An 18,912-nucleotide genomic window follows, 5' to 3' on the forward strand; every position below is an offset into this window, starting at 1 on the left:
AATTTTCACTGAAATGTAATAGGATGTGTTTCAAAGTAGAAATCACTCCTATTATTTAAGCCCACATAATCTATTTTAATCATTTAAAATCACATCTTAAAACCCTTTATCTTCACTATTCTATTTTGAAGTGAGGTGTAGGGGCTAGGGGTTGTAAGACTGAAGAAATTCCTGATTTCCTTTTCTATGTGTCACCTGTTTTTAAATCACTATTTTTTTCTCAAATTTCATCTCTGAATTGCATGATCTACTGCAGTGAAATCTTTTTGTAACCATAAGCCTTTTTTATTTCAAAAATGACTAGATACTATAATACTTTACCTTGAGCTACAAATATACTGGCAACAAATATTAACGTTAAGTATTACCTGCAGTCCTGGAACCATTTCACTAGAACACTGTAAATTCCCAGGTCTGGGTTGAATGGCCCTTGGTAAAGGTGAATTTGGTCCTATACTGAGCTCTTTCCTGAAATTCACTTGGATATTACCGAAGTCTTCGGCCCACACCCAAAGGGTATCATTTGGCAAGCCACTACAAGAATTATGGCTGGGATTCCCTGGTGGCGCAGTGGTTGAGAGTCCACCTGCTGATGCAGGGGACACAGGTTCGTGCCCCGGTCCAGGAGGATCCCACATGCCGCGGAGCGGCTGGGCCCATGAGCCATGGCCGCTGAGCCTGCGTGTCCAGAGCCTGTGCTCCGCAACAGGAGAGGCCACAGCAGTGAGAGGCCCGCGTAACACAAAAAAAAAAAAAAAAAAAAAAAAGAATTATGGCTGCTGAAGATATAATTTAAACAAGGATTAGTTTGGGGACTGGAAGAATCAAGCGTTTTGGAGTGTAGAATCTGACAAGAAGCGGCTAAGCTACCGAAAGACGAGAGTCTTGTGGGCATTTATCTGATGGTTTTAAAAACAGGCAGCTAGATTAAGTAAAATCATCACTGGAAATCTTTCTGTAGGAAAGCAAGGCCTCTGAAAACAATTGCTTTTGGTTTCTCCACCTCCAAGTTGTCAGTACTGAAAAGAAACTCAGAAAAAGTAAAAGGCAGTTTCATTTAATGACAGCTTGGTACTTAATAGGCCCAGCAGCTTTTACACACGCTGAGCAGCCTGCACCCAGGATGCAAAGCTGCCGCTCTTCTGTGCGGGAAGATTGAAGCGAGAAGCCACGGGGTGGATTAAGTACGCCTGCCGATAGCAGTAGGAGGGCTGCGGGCTTCAGAGACATCCCAATGTTCTAAGAACGGAATACACTGATGTTTTGGTTCTGTCATCGTGAACTAGGGTGCAAGGGGAAGAGGGAAGAGGGGCAACAAGGGCTTTCAGCCCCGCTGTGGAATGCTGAGTCTGTCTGGGCAGAGACTGCCCCTCGCTGGCTGCATGCGGGTCCCCTCTCCTCTCCAGCCCTCCCCAGCCTCTGCTGTCACCTTTCCCCAGGTCCCCAATCTTAATCATCAGGAAGAGCCGGGCCAACAAATTTACAGAGATATCTGAGTCAAAGGCTCTTGCATATTCTGGTTTTTGACATCCAAGGGCAAAGTCATTATGTTTTTGACTTCTCAGTTCCTGTACTCAGTGCCTGCTAGTATCACGCTCAGGAAAATGTGATCAATACTCCCTCTCTGTCGTCTTTATTGATCAACTATGGCTACTGCTGGCCTGTGAAGAAAGGAAAGGTGGGCCTTTACAAAATTTCTGCTCCACACCGTTCACTCAGGAGTGAGGCAACAGATCTAGAATATGACAAAAACACAAAAACCTTTACTGCAACAATAAAACCAAAAGGAAACACACAAAAGGCCCTCTGCAAACACTCCTTCTCACTACTATTATTTCAGCACTAGCACGCTTGCCAATTTTCTGAGATTCTGAAATGTAAATAGATAGACAGATAAAGTTAGTCTGGGTCTCTTTTCATTAAATGCTTAATCACTTAGCTCATTTCCATAAATTGGCATGAATTCAGTCTCAACTTCTTTCTTTTTTTCCCTAACCACCCACTTTTTAGGAGAGTAAGCTGAAGTTCCTAAGGGTGATCAAGTTGATGTTTTCTCATGAGACCAGAACAAAATACATTTGGGCGGTTTAAAATTTTGAACCCAGATCTCTATCTTATTTCAAAACAACTGTCACAAAGGTGCAATCTGCCTTCCTATGTTTTCTAATTACTAACGATAAATCATTTTTACTCTAATTCACTTATAGATTTTCTATCTTATTGCTATATTCATTTTTCCACTTTATACATGTATTATTATGGTAAGAATCTGAACTTACAATGAATTTAGAAGACATCTGCCTTTAAGAATGCGTAACAATAACAAAAGATAGGCCCCAAAATTACCCACCAACATGGACAACTACAAATTCCTTCATAGCATTTGCAAAGTATGTCTGTCTTTCTTCAAGGCCTGTTTCTCTATTGTTTGGGACAAATGTGACTTTTACTTGAAAGCCACATTTTAAATTGTTTACAGTGTATTTTGTTAAGTGAACTAAATTAAATTTCGTATTTACTAATCATATTTCTCATCTATAACCATTCACAAGAATCTTCAAGAAGTGATTTTAAACATCTAAACAACTCAGATTTTTAAAGATACTATAAATTTTATGTTACATCTTTCACTAAACTGACTAGAACTTTCATTTCTGAATATTTGGGTAATACGATTATTAGGAAAATTACTTAATTGAAAAGAATGACTTCAACTACATGAGAATCGAGAAGAGAAAAATTAATTGCTTTTATTTCTAAAAGCTTCTACATTAATTAGAATATATGTACTCAAATCTTCAATAAAGACCCAGCAAGAAGAAAGTGGAAGCACTTAAAATCATGGATTCTTTTTAGACATATGAGAGAAAGGGGGGGAGAAACGCAAATTTCAAAATGAAGTTTCCATGTAAGCGATTAATTTTTCTCATTCACGTGTCAGTTTCTCTGTATCCTTAGAGGCAAGGCCCCCTCCATTTCAAAGGCGTCAATCAGGAGCCTATTTTCTCACCATGAGATGACTACCAAACTCTCAAAGAGAAATTGAAAAGACTTTAAAAGGAAAAGGAAGTGAAAGGCACATTCTGGGGAACTTTTAATCACTGTAATTCGGTCATTCCATATAAGCCTCCAGACCGTAGCCCTCTTTCCTAAGCCTCTGAAAAAAACAATTTGTTAAAAAAAAAAAAAAAAAACAATTTGTTAACCTGACAGACAAAATTATCAAGTGGTAAATTCATTTTGGTGAAAAAAAAAAAAAATGGGGAGACCAAACTGGGGGAGAAAATTGATAATACTTTGCCCACTCCAAGCAAAACATTTTAAAAGAAGCAACCAAATGCTGAGAGAAGAAAAAAGCAAGCTCCAGGCAAACGAATGTGTAGAGCAGCAAATCTAGGCAGCCCAATTCCCCAGGCAACAGGAGACACCAGTGAAACTTGCGAAGCCTCCAGTACCATCATATCCAATGATTTCCCAGGAAAAAATTTCAGAATGGAGAGAGGGTGAAAACTTTCCCAGCCCGCGAGCCCTGAGATGTACAACCATATTCCACCACTAGGTGGCGGCTGCTAAGGCTGGGAGCGGGGGAGGGGGGCTGTTTTGTCCGCTTTTCCCCCTACAGGACTCACTGCCCCGTTCAGGAGACAGCCCACCAGCCCCCACCTTGATCCAATTTGCTAAAATGTCCCGTTAGGAAAACAGAAAACATTCATGCTTTAGAACCTGAAGTCACCAAGTAACAGCCTCTTAAAAGTCTGTTCACACCAAAGCTGAGCAATGGGAGGGACAGACCTGCACATTTTCAACTCTGCTGGAGTTTTCAAAGCAAATCTTCCAGGCTGCTGCTTTAGAGACAAGTGACACCGAAATTACGACGTGAGTTGCTGAGCTGTGCATCTCCTACTCACACAGCGTGTACAGTGCCACAAGGTGATGGAACCGTCTGGATAAACATGAATCGTTTTATTGTTGGCCAGAAAGTCTTCCTTCATTCATTAAAGTGGGTGAATGAAAATATTAAGAAGTAAATAAGGCGTTTTCGTGGGCTGCTCCCCGAGTATCCTTCTGAAGTCAAGACCTTACGTAGACTGCCTACTACCTTGGGTGTCAAATAAAGCCTCCTCCCACGAAAGGGAAAACCACTTCCCCTTTCATAAAAAGGCTGCACCCAGAGCTCAAATCCTGGCAAAAGAGATATTACATAAATTCCAGGTGTTCCCAAATATGTATGTTTACACGCACGCAATCATTTTAGGAAGCATGTAAGTTTCTGGGCCACTTTCTCTCTTTTTCTTTTCTTTCTTTTTTTTTTTTTTTCCATCTCAAGGAAGAGTCAGAAAGTGTGTTTATAGTCTCGACTTAGGTTCTTACCCACTCCATTTAGACGATATTTCCTGATAGCCTAATGCAGAAAAATCTAATGATTTCCATCCAAAACGCATCTAAACACTTGGCACACTTACCTTTCTTTCCTTAATTGAGCCCAAAACCAAAAAATTCACTTACCTCTCCTCCTCCCCAAAAGGCGGGGGGGGGACCCACCCCTGAAATCCTGAATTATTTTCTAGGTGAGTTGTACAGCCATCCTCTCGTTACTCTATGAACAGGCTAATTCCTCAACATCTTACTTTGCCTTTAAAAGGCTTCCTTCCACGCGACGGGATTTCCCTAAGAAACATTCCCAGCGGATGGTTTCCAGCAATAGCCTATATCAACTCAGCCTGCGCAAGCAAAGACTGGCTTCTAATAATTCCCCCCCTACCCCCCCCCCCCGAATTCACTCACAGAACCATCCCGGGCCGACTCGGAAAAGCTATTTTATTTGCATGTTTTCCCATCTCTTCCTGAAAGCCTTTCCAACTGACATTTCAACAGCTGCCGAGATGGCACGATCTATAAGGTTAGAGCTGGCTGGAAACTAGGGGATATTTTAGCATCCTAATCCCTGCAACCTCGACGTTTCTCCTTCTCTGCCCAAGTCCAGATTCCCTGAGCACAAGGGCAGGAACCCTGAAACGTTTGCAGAGCAGCTCTCCGAGGTGTCCTGCTCCCGACCAACTCACTGCGGGCATCCTGCACACGCACAGCCCCAGCCCACACGCCGCCCGACACCGGCACCCCGGCCCGCGGCGAATGCGCCAGGCTCGCACCAGCCCTGCCTCTTACCTTCCCTGGCTTTCAGCAAGACCGTGTTGGCCACGATGTTTTCCAGCTCCATTGACAGTCGGCGGTCAGCGAGGGAGCCGGCCGGCGGGGCTGTCAGCGCCTGAGGTGCTGCCGCTGCTGCTGCCGCTGCTCGGGCTGCTGCCGCTGCTGCCGGAGCCGGGAGCGAGCAGCCCGCCTAGCCTACCGCATTATTCCTGCTCTTATCCCTCGGAGTTTCCACCTCTGCAAAGAGGAGCCGCCGCCGCCGCTTCTTCCTCCCTCTGTGTCCCCCCTCCCCCCTCCCTCAACAGTCTCCCCCCCACCCCCCACCCTCCGTGTTTCTCTGTCACTCCATTCTCCTCCCCTCGGGCTCCCTCGGATGCTTTAATGCCTCGGATGCTTCTGCCTCCCCTCGGTCCCTCCCGGGGGTGTGGTACTAGCAGGCTCGGGCGGCCGCACTGCGCAGGCGTCAGGCCGGGCCGCGCCTCCCGCTTCGGCGCTCGCGGCGCGGGGCCTGCTGGGACTTGTAGTACTCCCAGCGCCCTGCGCTGGGGCCGGGCTGGCGCTTAGCTACTAGAGTCCAAGAGCCGCCACGGGACGTGCCCTCGGAGTGAAGGCGGGGGTGCCCCAGGGCTGCTAGGGGCGGCGGGCGAATCAAAGGCGGCTCGGCCGAGCCGAAGCCCCCAGCCTTGGGGCCCGGACTCGCACGTCCACGCCTGGGGCTCTCGCTCGCCCGCTTCCCGCCCTGCCGAAAACCCAGAAATAGAAGTGCACAGGCCACGGCGGCGGCGGGCGAAGCGCCGCGGCCGGGCAGGAGTCGGGGCGGGTTCTGGCCTCCCCTCGTGGCCTGCTCGGGGTAGGAGGTCAGGCGGGCCCGACAGCGCGCCGCAGCCCGCTTCCTCTGGGGCACGCCGGGCCCACGCAGGGGCTGCCGCCCAGAGGCGGCGAGGCGCGCCCGCGGGCCCCGCACGCGGCGGCCGGCCACTGTGCGCCGTAGCACACGCACACGCGCTCGGTGGCTGACAAAGGTGTACTTTGTTTCCTCCGAGGGCGCGAAGGGGTCTGCGAGTCGGTGGTGACCCGGCGCTGGCGGCCGCGTCGGTGGCCGCGCAGTCCGAGCGCCCCCCGGCGGCCGCGGGGTGGAGGCGCGGCGGCGGGTCCACGCGGATGACGGCCCCACCCCCCGACCCCCTCTGCGCCCGGGACGCCCGGCTGAGACTTTGGGGATCCGGGCGTGGGAAGCGGCTGGCTTTGCACATAACCTGCCTTCCAGCACGCGGGGCCCGCAAATCAACGATCCTCATTACCACCAGACTCATTCAGATTAATAAAAATGCAGACGGAATCGCCGGAGTCAGGAACGTTAATAAGTAACAGCACCCAGTCAGTGTTGGAAATTCGTTTTCAAATTCCGGGATTATTTATCTTGGAGCTCTTAGTGCCTTTCCACTGTACCCTCAGAACATCAGACCCCAGATCTGCACTCAGCGTTGCTCCCTTGCTTCCTCTGAAGGCTCCACTCCTGGGAAATGGGCCCTGGGCCACCCAGGGTCTGCGACAAGTGTCCTCCGATCTGGGGGAGGGGCGGGCTGACCCCAAGGAACAATGAGGCCTTTGCCTCATGCGCATCTTGCTTGCCGGATATCCGTTCAGAAGCCGGCTCTGGGCCTTCTCTGTCCGAAAGGAGGAAACCTTCCATCCCTAGGGCTGACAGGAAGTGGCAGGGAGGTGCCGAGAGAAACGGAGAACAATTATTATGCATTGGAGAATATAAAGAAATGAATAGACTTTCCAGGCCTTGGAAACCAGGATGGTCGCCTATTCTAACAGCACAGGATTGTCGTTTTCTGATGGAATGTATCCATCACCACCATTTCTAGTGTCTGGATTTGGATCAGTGGGTCTCCCTGTGCCTCACTTATCTTGTCTGCAAAGTGGAGAGGAACAGTAACAATTTACCTGTCAGAAGGCAGAGAGCTGAGCAGATGATTTCTTAGGCATCTTCCACTCCAGGAATTACTATTCTAAGCATCCCGGGCTTGGTTTGGGCTGCATATCCAACTGCCCAGAGCCCTAACTTACAATGAAAGAGTCTGGAGAGATGGAGAATCCTAGAGCTGGCAGCATCTCAGAGCTCAGCAGCTATGGTGGGCCCTTGGCACTTGCTGGCAGCCTAAGGCCTGATGCAGCCCAAAGTTTACTTATTTGACTCACAAAAAAAAAAAAACTAAACTAAAATTGAACGCCTTTAGATGGCTTGTGCTCCACAACAGCCTTCTAAAGCTTTCATGTGCACACAGATCACCTAAGGGATCTTGTTAAAATACAGGTTCTGTTTTGCTTGGGCTGAGGAGGATCCTGCGAGTCAGCTATTTCTAACCAACTCCAAGGTTCTGTCAATCCTGCTGGTCCGTGGACCACAGTTTGAGTAACTAAACTGTACAATTAACCGTAATCCCCACCATTCTTTATTGTCTTATACTCAGCCCAAGTCACCACTGATTTTACCTTTCTGGCCTCTACAGACTATTGAGTTTGCAATCCTGGAAAATTCCTGCCTTTCCTTCCCCCCTCCTCACTTTACAGTTGCAAAACAGACCCATAGAGAATAAGTGGGTTCAGCATGGTCATTCAGCAAGTGAAAGTCTATCTACTGCTCTCTCTGCTACAAGGCAATATGTCCTGCCTACAAAATAAATAGCTGTACTTCAAGTACCTGTGCCTCTATGAAGAAATTAGGACATTCCAATGCAAGAATGAAACGATAATGGCTAGCTTTACTGGATACCAGCTGTGGGTCAGGTGCTGTGCTAAGTGCTTTATGATTAATTTCAGTAAACACAACATCCAGATGAGGTAGAGAACACAGCTCCATTTTATAAATAAAGTCACCAGCTTAGGAGAGGTTTTATAACTTGCCTAAGGTCACACAACTGATAAGCAGAAGACCTAAGATTTGAACCTAGCAGTCTGACTCAGAGTCTATGCACTTAATTTCTGGCTAGCGGGCTGGCTGGCAGAGCTGGGTTGCAATTGTTCTGTTTGGCTGCCAGAGTGAATTTAAATTGTACTGTAAGAGGCAAAGCAGGCAGCTGGCTAAATGATTAAGACGTAAGTGGTGGTGGTGGGGGGGATCCATTCCAGTCCATAACACCACCATTATTGCTTCATTCCTTTCCATGAACTGCACTAATGACTCACAGTCCTCTTGAAAAACGGGTTTGATTCAGGAAGAGTTTAAATATCAATAGGTAAACTGGGAATCTTGCTGGCTGAGAGGAAGAAGAGAAATCCAAATGGAGGGTGGGTGAGTTCGAGAGGGATGGGAATATGCCATAGACTAATGCTGACTTCCCAATCCACTCAAGGTCAGCTGAGCTGGAAATGCCAAAGAAACAGGGTATCTTCTTGTTCTTCTGTCAGCACCTGTATTGCGTGGATAAAGCTGCTCTGTCAGAGTTCTTGTAAATAGAAAGCAACTATTCTGAGAGTCACAAACCTATCTTTGTCCCCAAATATGGATTGCTTTGCTTGAATAATCAAACTGGCTTTTTCAATAGTGCTGCAGCTGGAGTTTCCATTCCTTTCCTTGCCTCACAGCTTTCTAATCATCAGGAAACAGCTGGAGAGACAGTGCTTTCATTCTCCCACTTCTTCTCTCCATCTTCCAAGTTCACCTTTATGTACCAAGCACTGCGGGGAATACAAAGCTGATTTCCCAGGAGAGCTCACACTAGGAGAGCAAGCAAACTGGGAGGAAAAGCACTGAGATAAACTGGAATAAGAGCCACTGTGGACACAGGCACAAAGGACTTTGGAAACAGAGAGGAAGTGATTTCAGGCACCTAGGAAGATTCTAGGAGAGGAGAAATGAGAGCTGACCGTGGGATTGGAGGCACGGGGTTTCCTGTTATGTTCCCTCCCCTCTGAAAAGTCCCTTCATCCATGGACCCAGTGGTGACCAAATTTGACATTAAAAACTTTGCAATGCTGTAGACCACCTACTCTTCTTCTCTTTACTTAATATTTTTCTTTAAAGTCAAGTTGCTTTAAAAAAAATTTTTTTTTATTATCCTAACCCAACACATTTTTGAAATGTGAGTAGTAGTAGAAATATCACACTTTGGAAAAAACTAAACTCCAAGCAACTCATGGGACCGTAGCAGCCTTTGGCTTCAAGATAAACTGGCTGATCGTAATAAGTCTGCTGGGAGGCTTCACCCAGATAATTATGATCTATAGACATCTAAACGCCCAGCTCGGTAACAAGACTTTACAGGGTCATCAGTGGGGCTCTCAATTGCAAGCTCAGAAAAAAGATTCCAGCCACACGTGACCTCTGTGCTCCTGACACTATAGCAGTTTAACATGATCTTCTTTAGTGAGAAGGAAAGGCCTCTTTCCTGGTGCTATGTTCTGTTAGGAGGGTCCCCACAGTAGACTTACTTGGGCCCTGAGTTGTTACAAAGTTGTTGCCTCCACTGCATGGAAAGGAAACTGAGCCTGGGAGAATTAGGTCAGTTGATAAGTGGATGGCAAGGCTAGTTTTTTAGGTAAGTGTCTGCCTTCCCTACTCAAAGGCCTGAAATGTGTCTTTTTCATCTTTTGATTTCATTCTCTGTAGAACCTAGTAAGTACCTTATGCACAGGTTTTGGCAATGTTTGCTGACTCAGAGCACATACGCCATGACACAGCCCCACCTGGGCCTCTGGGGTGCTAGTTATTCTGTACTAGTTAACTATCAAAATTCCTACATCACTGCCAGATCAGAGATTAAAAGGGAAAAGTAGGGGAGACTGGCCTCCTGGTATCAGAGGTCAACATCTTAGAAAGCCATGACACTCAGTCCCTGGAATGATTCCATCCGTCTGACTGTACCTCCATCCTCAAATCCAGCTGTCTCCTGCAATCAGCCCAGTGGTTAAGCCAATCACACAATTTTAAGGAAAACTAAGCAGACAAATTTCAACTCACTTTTCAGACTTGAATAGAACACAAGCTATTTACCCCCAAAATGACAGGTGGAGAGCTGGGTATTTTTGTTTGGTTCAGTGCCGAGCAATCAGATAGATTTAGATGGCAGAAAAATGTTCAAATTGGTAAGGAAATTACACAACAAAAGCATAAAAATTAATTCAGAGTGGGAGGAGGAAAAACAGACTCTTTTCTAGTAATCTACTTAAAAGCCAATGATTTTCTGTTAATATGGATAAGGAAAGAATCCAAGCCATCACTGATGGTCTTTATATGACGAGCATCTGTCAGGCAATGACATGACCCGAAGCCAGGTTCATTTGTTTGAGCGTGGTAGCCTACAGTGAAAATGTGGATAAAATCTTGACAACAAAGGTAGAATTGCTTCTTAAGAGAAAAAGGAGGTGAGCTGAGTTAAATGCAATGTGAGGAGCCTTTAAAAGCAGATGACTTGCAGGTGAGAGGGCTCCAGCAATTTCGACATTAATACTGCAATAACAAACTTTCTCTTGCTCCAGAGACCCTGAGCCTAATTATCTTTGAGACCTTAATATGAAGCTTTTACTGTCCTAAGATAGGCCACTGTGGGCAGGTGAATATTTAATTGACCCAATAAAAGGAGGGCATACTTGCTCCTTCCTTGAAGTCTTAGCTAGTCAGTTGTATGATAAATGGAATCTAACAAACACTCGGAGTTTAAAAAATGTAATGCTTTGCACAGATCTTTTTTTTAATATATACTTTTTTAAAAAATTTATTTTGGCTGCATTGAGTCTTCGTGGCGGGCTCTTTATTGCAGCAGGTGGGCTTCTCTAGTTGCAGTGCGAGGGCTTAGTTGCGGTAGGTGGGATCTTAGTTCCCTAACTAGGGATCGAACCCAGGCCCCCTGCATTGGCAGCATGGAGTCTTAACCACTGGACTACCAGGGAGGTCCCCAGATCACTTTTTTGACAATTACATAAAATAGAATATAGTGTCTAATTTGGAGCAGCTTAATCCCCTCCTGTAGGAGCAAAGGCGTGTGTTCCCTGCCATAGAAATGAGTTTGTGCGGGAACCTGACAGGTTGGAGCACTCATTCCGCTTAGCTGTCATTGTCTCCTCCATAGAGAGAGGATGCCATCTAGCATGAACTCTGGAGAGCTGCAGCCAGCCCCCACACGGAAAAAGTAAGCCTCAGGTTCCACATTTATGGGCTAAAATGAGGCCATGAGTGTGCTAGGTCACTCAATGCAACGCAAACAGTCCCCACGTGCTGCAAAGGGAATTCTGCTCATGAAGTGGTTATTGGGTCATAGAACGTTTCTATTACTTGTATCTCAAGCTCCACAACCCTCATGTGCTCCAGGATCCAACTGGGATTCCAAAGAATTCCCTCCTGTCCAGGCTGAATCTGGCCTCTGTGTTTTGGGGGGGCGGGGCAGGGGGGACGGTTCACTTGTTTTTTTTGTTTTTTTGTTTTTTCTTTGCGGTACGCGGGCCTCTCACCATTGAGGCCTCTTCCGTTGCGGAGCACAGGCTCCGGACACGCAGGCTCAGCGGCCATGACTCACAGGCCCAGCCGCTCCGCGGCATGTGGGATCTTCCCGGACCGGGGCACGAACCCGTGTCCCCTGCATCGGCAGGCGGACTCAACCACTGCGCCACCAGGGAAGCCCGTTCGCTTGTTTTTATTAAGGACACTGGATATTCATTCCATTAAATGGCTGGACTGTAACTCCTTTAACTAGTTCACTGATGAACATTTTTTATTATTACCAATCTTTTGCTATAACAAGGAGATGATTTTTTTTAAGTTGATGAGTATCTTTTTTCCTTTTGTCATCTACCTTTTAAATTTACATACAGTAATAAAATTCACTCTTTTTGGTGTTTAGTTCTATGAATTTAGACAAATGCATATACTTGTGTAACATCAACACAGCCAAAATATAGAACAGTTCCATCACTCCTGATTTTTTTTTAAAGGAGTAAAGTACTGGTACATACATAATTACATAGATTAACTTTATTTTTTTATTATTTATTTTATTTATTTATTTTTGGCTGTGTTGGGTCTTCGTTGCTGCCTGCGGGCTTTCTCTAGTTGTGGCGAGTGGAGGCTACTCTTCATTGCAGTGTGCAGGCCTCTCATTGCGGTGGCTTCTCTTGTTGTGGAGCACGGGCTCTAGGCGCGCAGGCTTCAGTAGTTGCAGCACGCGGGCTCAGTAGTTGCAGCTCACGGACTCTAGAGCAGAGGCTCAGCAGTTGTGGCGCATGGGCTCAGTTGCTCCACGGCATGTGGGATCTTCCCGGACCAGGGATCAAACCCGTGACCCCTGCATTGGCAGGTGGATTCTCAACCACTGCACCACCAGGGAAGCCCCACTCCTGATTTTTTTAATGTTCTTTTTTTCTTTCCTAAAAAAAGAAAAAAAAACCTGAGTTCCTGAAAAAGTTAAACAGAAGTAACACATGATCCAGCAATTCCACTCATAGGTATATACCCCAAGAACTGAAAACTTGTACACAAACGTTCGTAACAGCACTATCACAACAGTCAAAAGGTGGAAACAGGGGACTTCCCTGGCAGTCCAGTGGTTAAGACTCTGTGCTTCCACTGCAGAGGGCACGGGTTCGACCCCTGTCGGGGAACTAAGATCTCGCATGCCTCAAGGTCAAAAAAAAAGGTGGAAACAATTCAGATGTCCATTAACAGATTAATGGATAAGCAAATTGCGGTGTATCCATACAATGGAATATTATTCAGCCACAAAAAGGAATGAAATGATGATACATGTTACAAAGTAGATGAACCTTGAAAACATTTTGCTAAGTGAAAGGAGCCAGACATAAAAGGACAAATGTTTTGTGATTCCATTTATATGAAATATCCATAATTCATAGACACAGGAACATAATTGGTTATCAAGGGCTGGGATAGGGTGAATGGGGGAGGAACTGCTTAATGGGTCTGGGGGTTTATTTTGGGGTGATGAAAATGTTTTGGAACTAAAGGCGGTAGTTCCCCAACATTGTGAATGTCCTGAATGTCACTGACCCATTCCCTTTAAAATGGTTAATTTTATGTTGTGTTAATTTTGTCTCAATAAAAATATAATTTTTAAATTCAAGTAATAGTTGAGGAATACTTGGATTAGACCTAGTGATTAATAATATTAATATGCTAAACAACAAATTACAGTTTACCAAGTGCTTTCACCTACCTAACGAGTAGGTAGATATTATAATTCCAACTTTATAAACAAGGAAATTAAAGAGATATAAAAGGCTGTTGAAATAGAGGATGCATAACCAGAAAGTTGTAGGATTGGGACTCCAAGCCCAGTCCCTGGTTCTACGTGCAGCGTTGTTTCCATTCTACTGCATGATCTTCTAGAATGATAGGAAAGTTGCAGCATTTTTACCATGTGCACTGATCTTGCAGGAAAGAGAGGATATTGGCAGGAGACCAAGAGTCCAGAGAATAGTTAAATGGACAGAGGGAGCAGCAGAGGAGAGGAGGAAGAAATTAACAAAGAGAGGACCAGAACCTTGGCGTGCTGAACAAAATTACAAGGGGTGGTGGGCAACAGGCAGGCTGTCTCATGCCGGGGTGGAGTGTGACTCCTCTGAAGGAAAGAGGCTTTGAGCCGTGATAAGCACTCCTGGTTAGGAAATTGCAGATTAGGAACCTCACTACCTGCTGGCCTGGAGGGGCTGCTCCGCTGCTCTCCTCCACTACCCCTCTCATCCTCCCTCCTCTCTGAGACGTCAGTTTCCCATTGCGGGAAGACCAGAGAGGAGACAAAAACAAAAGCATCTTTATTTTCAGCACAACCTCTTGTCCCACCTCTACTCAACCTCTCCCTCTCTGGCCCCCAGCATTCCAAACCCTTGGGGAAATTAAAAGCAGCTTCTCCTTGCACAAGACTTGGAGCCCCTCCCCTAAGGTGCCTTAACAGAGCAGGGAATTGGAGCCCATAATAATGCTTTGAAACCGGTGAGGTTGTGTGTAAATGTTCCATGCTTCGTGACGTGGCACCGGTATTTCTGAAATGATGATGACTAAAGGCAGTCACAGACTATTTAGGCGAACAGTGTTTTGTTGTGGTTGTGGTAGAGGTGGAGGGAAAATTCATCTGAAAGGGAAGAAGACTTTTATTTTGGGAAAACACTTTCAGCGGCTTTTAGTTATTTTGAAAATCAAGCCACTTCCCACTCTGGAATGGGAATACAGAGGAGTTGAACTGTGCTGCATATTCTAAAAAGATGTCTTCACCAGGGGAGGCTGATCACTGGGGATTCTTTCTGGGAGAAGCCAAGGTGAGGGTGGGGGAGGGCAGGCATGGAAAAAAGAGGCAAGATCAAGGGTGCTCCCTATGATACTCTCCCAAGTGAGCAGATCCCTGAAACATGGGGGAAGAAGGGGTATTGCAAAGGAGAAAATCGTCCCTCAGGGGTGCCTAAGGAGCTGGGAAGGTGACAGAGTGTATGAACAGGATACCTCACACCCTGCTTTATGTTTGCCTTGTCTGCATTGTAATTCCCCTCTGTTATCCCCAAGCCTTCAATTTAAAATGATCGCTCATCTCTGCTGGCATCCAGGAATTGAGAAAAAGGCATGTGACCACCCTGGGACCCAGAAGTATGTACAGGAAGACCGGCAGCAGCCCAGAGAAGCTTCTGGAGCAAGGGCAAGAGGGGAGCTGAGAAACCCAGAGCAGTTGTTGCGGTGCTGGTACATGAGGTGAAGAGCACACCTGGGGTCAAAATGGACAAGATGTAAAGATTCTTTGGGACTCCCAAGAGGTCCTGGGAATAGGGACTGGTAAAAAGCTGGACTGCTTTCTAATCTAGGCTAGTAGGGACTCTGGTTGTTGGACTCTGAGATGCTAATGTTAATGACATTTTTAGTAACCCAACATGTCAGAACAGAATCTAACCATCATATAAGGTGTCAAAATTATCATTTGTTACTTCCTTCCTTTGACATTTATTGATCCACTGTTAAGTAGGAAGCATAGTTAGGCACCATGGGATGAACAAGACCACAAAGATGAGTAAGGCACACAAGCCCTACCTTTAAACAGCTTCTAGGTGCTTTGCACCAACCAGTCGTATGCAAGAAACTGGAGTAGAAGATAGATCAACGTGAGAAGTACAGACTGCTGCAGCAAGGATGCTTTAAACTGTTTCGATTCAGTGTTGGCAAAACGTCCTAGAAACTGCCGCTTTCACTCATGGTGGAGGGAGTGTAAACTGGCACAGCCCATCTAGAAGGCAATTTGGCAACACGTAACAAAAATTATAAACACACACACGACCCTTAAAGCATTTCCACTTCCAGAAATATACTCTAAAGAAATAAGTAAGAATGTGTGCAAAGATTTGGCTACAATGGTATATAAAGATCATAATATTAGTTATAATATGAAGAAAATTTTGAAACAACACAAATCTCCAACAATATCAGTTTGGTTAAGTAAATTATGGATCAACACTTCAGTGGTCTTCCTGTCAAAAATGTTTAACCTGACTTGAATGATGAGGAAATATCAAACAAGTGAACTGAGGGACATTCTACAAAAGAGCTAGCCAGTGTCTCTTAAAACGGTGAAGGTCAAGGAAGATCAAGAAAGACTGAGGAACTATTCCAGCCTAAAGGAGGCTAAAAAAACAAGACAACTAAATGTGATGTGATGATTTTTTCTTTTTTTTCTTTTGTTTTTACTTTTGGCTGCTCTGGTTCTTCGTTGCTGGCCTTCTCTAGTTGCAGCGAGTGGGGTTACTCCTCATTGCAGTGCGCGGGCTTCTCATTGCAGTGGCCTCTTCCATTGCAGAGCACCGGCTCTAGGCACGTGGGCTTCAGTAGTTGTGGCATGTGGGCCCAGTAGTTGTGGCTCGCGGGCTCTAGAGCGCAGGCTCAGTAGTCGTCACGCATGGGCCTAGATGCTCTGCAGCATGCGGGATCTCCCTGGACCAGGGCTCGAGCCCGTGTCCCCCATACCGGCAGGCAGATTCTCAACCACTGCTCCACCAGGGAAGCCCAACACCCCTGATTTTGATCGTTGTAATATGGTTATTGTATAAGAGAATGTCCTTATTATTAGAAAATATACCCTCAAGTATTGAGGGGCTTTTATTTATTCATTTATCTTATTTTTTCAAAAATTTTTTCTCTTTATTAATTTTATTTATTTATTTATTTTGGTCGTGTTGGGTCTTCGTTGCTGCGTGCGGGCTTTCTCTAGTTGCGACGAGCAGGGGCTACTCTTTGTTGTGGTGCGTAGGCTTCTGATTGCGGTGGCTTCTTTTGTTGTGGAGCATGGGCTCTAGGAGCACGAGCTTCAATAGTTGCAGCACGCGGGCTCAGTAGTTGTGGCACATGGGCTGAGTTGCTCTGCGGCATGTGAGATCTTCCCGGACCAGTGCTCGAACCCCTGTCCCCTGCATTGGCAGGAGGATTCTTAACCACTGCGCCACCAGGGAAGCCCTTGAGGGGCTTTTAAAAAGTGAATTAGCCAGTTATTCAAGCTGCAAACCAGGAGAGCCACCAGAAATGATTAAGAAAGGAAACATTAGTCAAGTAACAGTTCAAGGTAACAGTAGAAGGCTTGTGATAAAACACAGAGGATTGATTGCCAAGAGAATTATGTTGATGATAACTGTCAAAGGCATTCAGGGAAAGGAGATGTCAGCTGGGATGGGAGGATGTGTAATCAGAAGTGGCTGCATATGGTGAGTTTTTAGCTAGATCTTCAACCAGATTCATCTAAATTGGCCAGGAGCCTGTCATGTGCCAGGCACGGTGCTGGGGTCTGGGCATGTAACAGTGAGCAAGATGGGCATGGTCCTTGCCCTATTGGGGCTTTTATCTTGGGAGGGAACCCAAAAAATACCCAGTAAACAGACAAAGTAATTGTAATTTCCAATCAAAGGAAACAGACAAGGGCCAAGCCGGTAATAAGAAACAAGGTCATTAGGGGAGTCCTCTTGGTGAGGACCACAGCTAAGCCATGACCTAAGTAGGGAGGAGGAGGTAGCCAGACCTGAGCAGAGAGCAGTCCAGTCAAAGAGCACGGCAGGTGCCAAGGTGCGCACTGGGTGTTGGGGAAGGAGCAGTAAACCAGCGTGGCTGGAGCAGGAATGGGGCGGGATGGGCCCCAGATGAGTGGTCTGGGAGGAGGCAGGGGCACAGACTGTCTAGGGCCCTCTATGAATTGGGGTTTTACTCTAATGAAACGGGAAGCTACTGAAGAGTTTTATGTAGGAGATGAAATGACCTGGTTGGGGTTTGAAGAAGAACCACGGCTGCTGCTGAGGATGAATTGGAAGGAGGCGGTGAAAGCAGAGAGACTAGGTAGGAAGCTGCAGGGCCCATCACGGGAGGGGGAGGGGAAGCAGGCAGACCAGGCGTAAAGGGGTGGGCCTCGAGCCTGTACTTTTGCAACGTCTTCAAATAGAGTTCTACGGGCCACGCGTGGAGTGAATTACGAATAAATATTTCTACCTAAATCCTGTAATCAGCCTGTGGATAGCATTCTGTATTACAGTTTTTGTAGCGCTGTGTCTGAGTTTGGGTTCTCCTAGACCTTGAGACTAGGATTCAATGCAAGGAGCTTGTCTGGGAGGTGCCGGAAGTGCAGGAGAGGTGGGGGAAGTCACACAGGAAAGCAGCCAGTAAAGGTGTGTTAAGGAACCTCCATGGGTGACCAGCTTAATCCCTGTGGAAACTCTGGGAACGCACCTCAGCTTGTCTACCCAGGAGCAGGGGAGCTGGGCTATTTTTACACCAACTCTCTCCCCCTGGCCACTGTGAGGGCTGCTGGGCAGGGGTTAATTCTCCTAAATTTCTGTCTTTCCATAGGGATGGGTGGTCCGGCCTTCCCCAGTTCTGAAAGGCCTCAACACAGAGATGCAGGTAAGGGCAGTTGGGAATCTCCGGAATCCAAAGAAGTAGCAGGGCCTGAGGGACACAGAGACACGGGACAGAATTGTGTGGACTTTGTGTTGGGTTTTCTTTCCCTTTTAAAATAGTCCTCACATCATGGAAGTGACCTAAGCCTTTTTGATCACCAAGAGGCCCTAAGAAGCTGTGAAAATTCCAGGGGAGAAATGACGGTGGCCTGGGCTGAGGTGGTGGCAGTGGAGGTGGAGAGAAGACCGTGTATCCTTTGGGTGCTGGTCGGCTGGGATGGTGGGGAGGGCGCCGTGAGGCATAGGTGTGAGGAGAGAAAGCAAGAGTTTGGTCTTGTGTTTGGTAAGTCTGGGCTGAGTAAGAGCTATCTGAGTGGGGATGTTGGCAGGCTGGATGGGAGACACAGCTCTAAGAAGGGGATAGGTAGCTGAGGGTATGGGGAGGGAGGGATGACTGGGGGGCACAGAGGATTTTTAGGGCAGTGAACTATTCTGTATGATGCTATAGTAGTGGATACACGTCACCATATTTGTCCAGACTTGTAGGATGTACAACACCAGAGTGAACCCTAATGTAAACTAAGGGTGACAATGACATTATCAGTGTAGGTTCATGGACTATAACAAATGCATCACCGTGGTGTGGGATGTAGATATGGGAGAGGCCGTGCAGGAGCGGGGACAGGGAGGAAACGGGAAGTCTCCTGTACTTTCACTAAATTTTGCTGTGAACCTGCAACTGCTCTAAAAAATATGATCTACTGAATAAAGAGCCGGGGGAGAGGGAATAGGCAATAAAGACAGGAGGGGAAAGGCTCAGAAGGAAGCCGAGGTGTGTCGGGGTGGCAGGAAGGGAGCTGCCCTGTGAGTGAACATGAGGTGACCAGGGGCCTA

At 46.5% G+C, this 18,912-nt stretch overlaps 1 protein-coding gene across 2 annotated transcripts in view; it reads right to left on the reverse strand.

Annotated features, from left to right (window-relative positions):
- Positions 1-5,429, reverse strand: part of GRK5 (G protein-coupled receptor kinase 5) — a 224,820-nt gene extending 219,391 nt beyond the window's left edge. For both annotated transcript variants that reach the window (XM_060286044.1, XM_060286043.1), the window contains exon 1: positions 5,167-5,429. In XM_060286044.1, coding sequence (XP_060142027.1) covers positions 5,167-5,218 — 52 coding nt within the window. In that variant the 5' untranslated portion in view covers positions 5,219-5,429. The remainder of the gene's footprint in view (positions 1-5,166) is intronic.
- Between the last annotated feature and the right edge of the window lie 13,483 nt (positions 5,430-18,912).

The sequence above is a fragment of the Globicephala melas genome, chromosome 16 (genome assembly GCF_963455315.2).
Source record: "Globicephala melas chromosome 16, mGloMel1.2, whole genome shotgun sequence".
NCBI lineage: Eukaryota > Metazoa > Chordata > Mammalia > Artiodactyla > Delphinidae > Globicephala > Globicephala melas.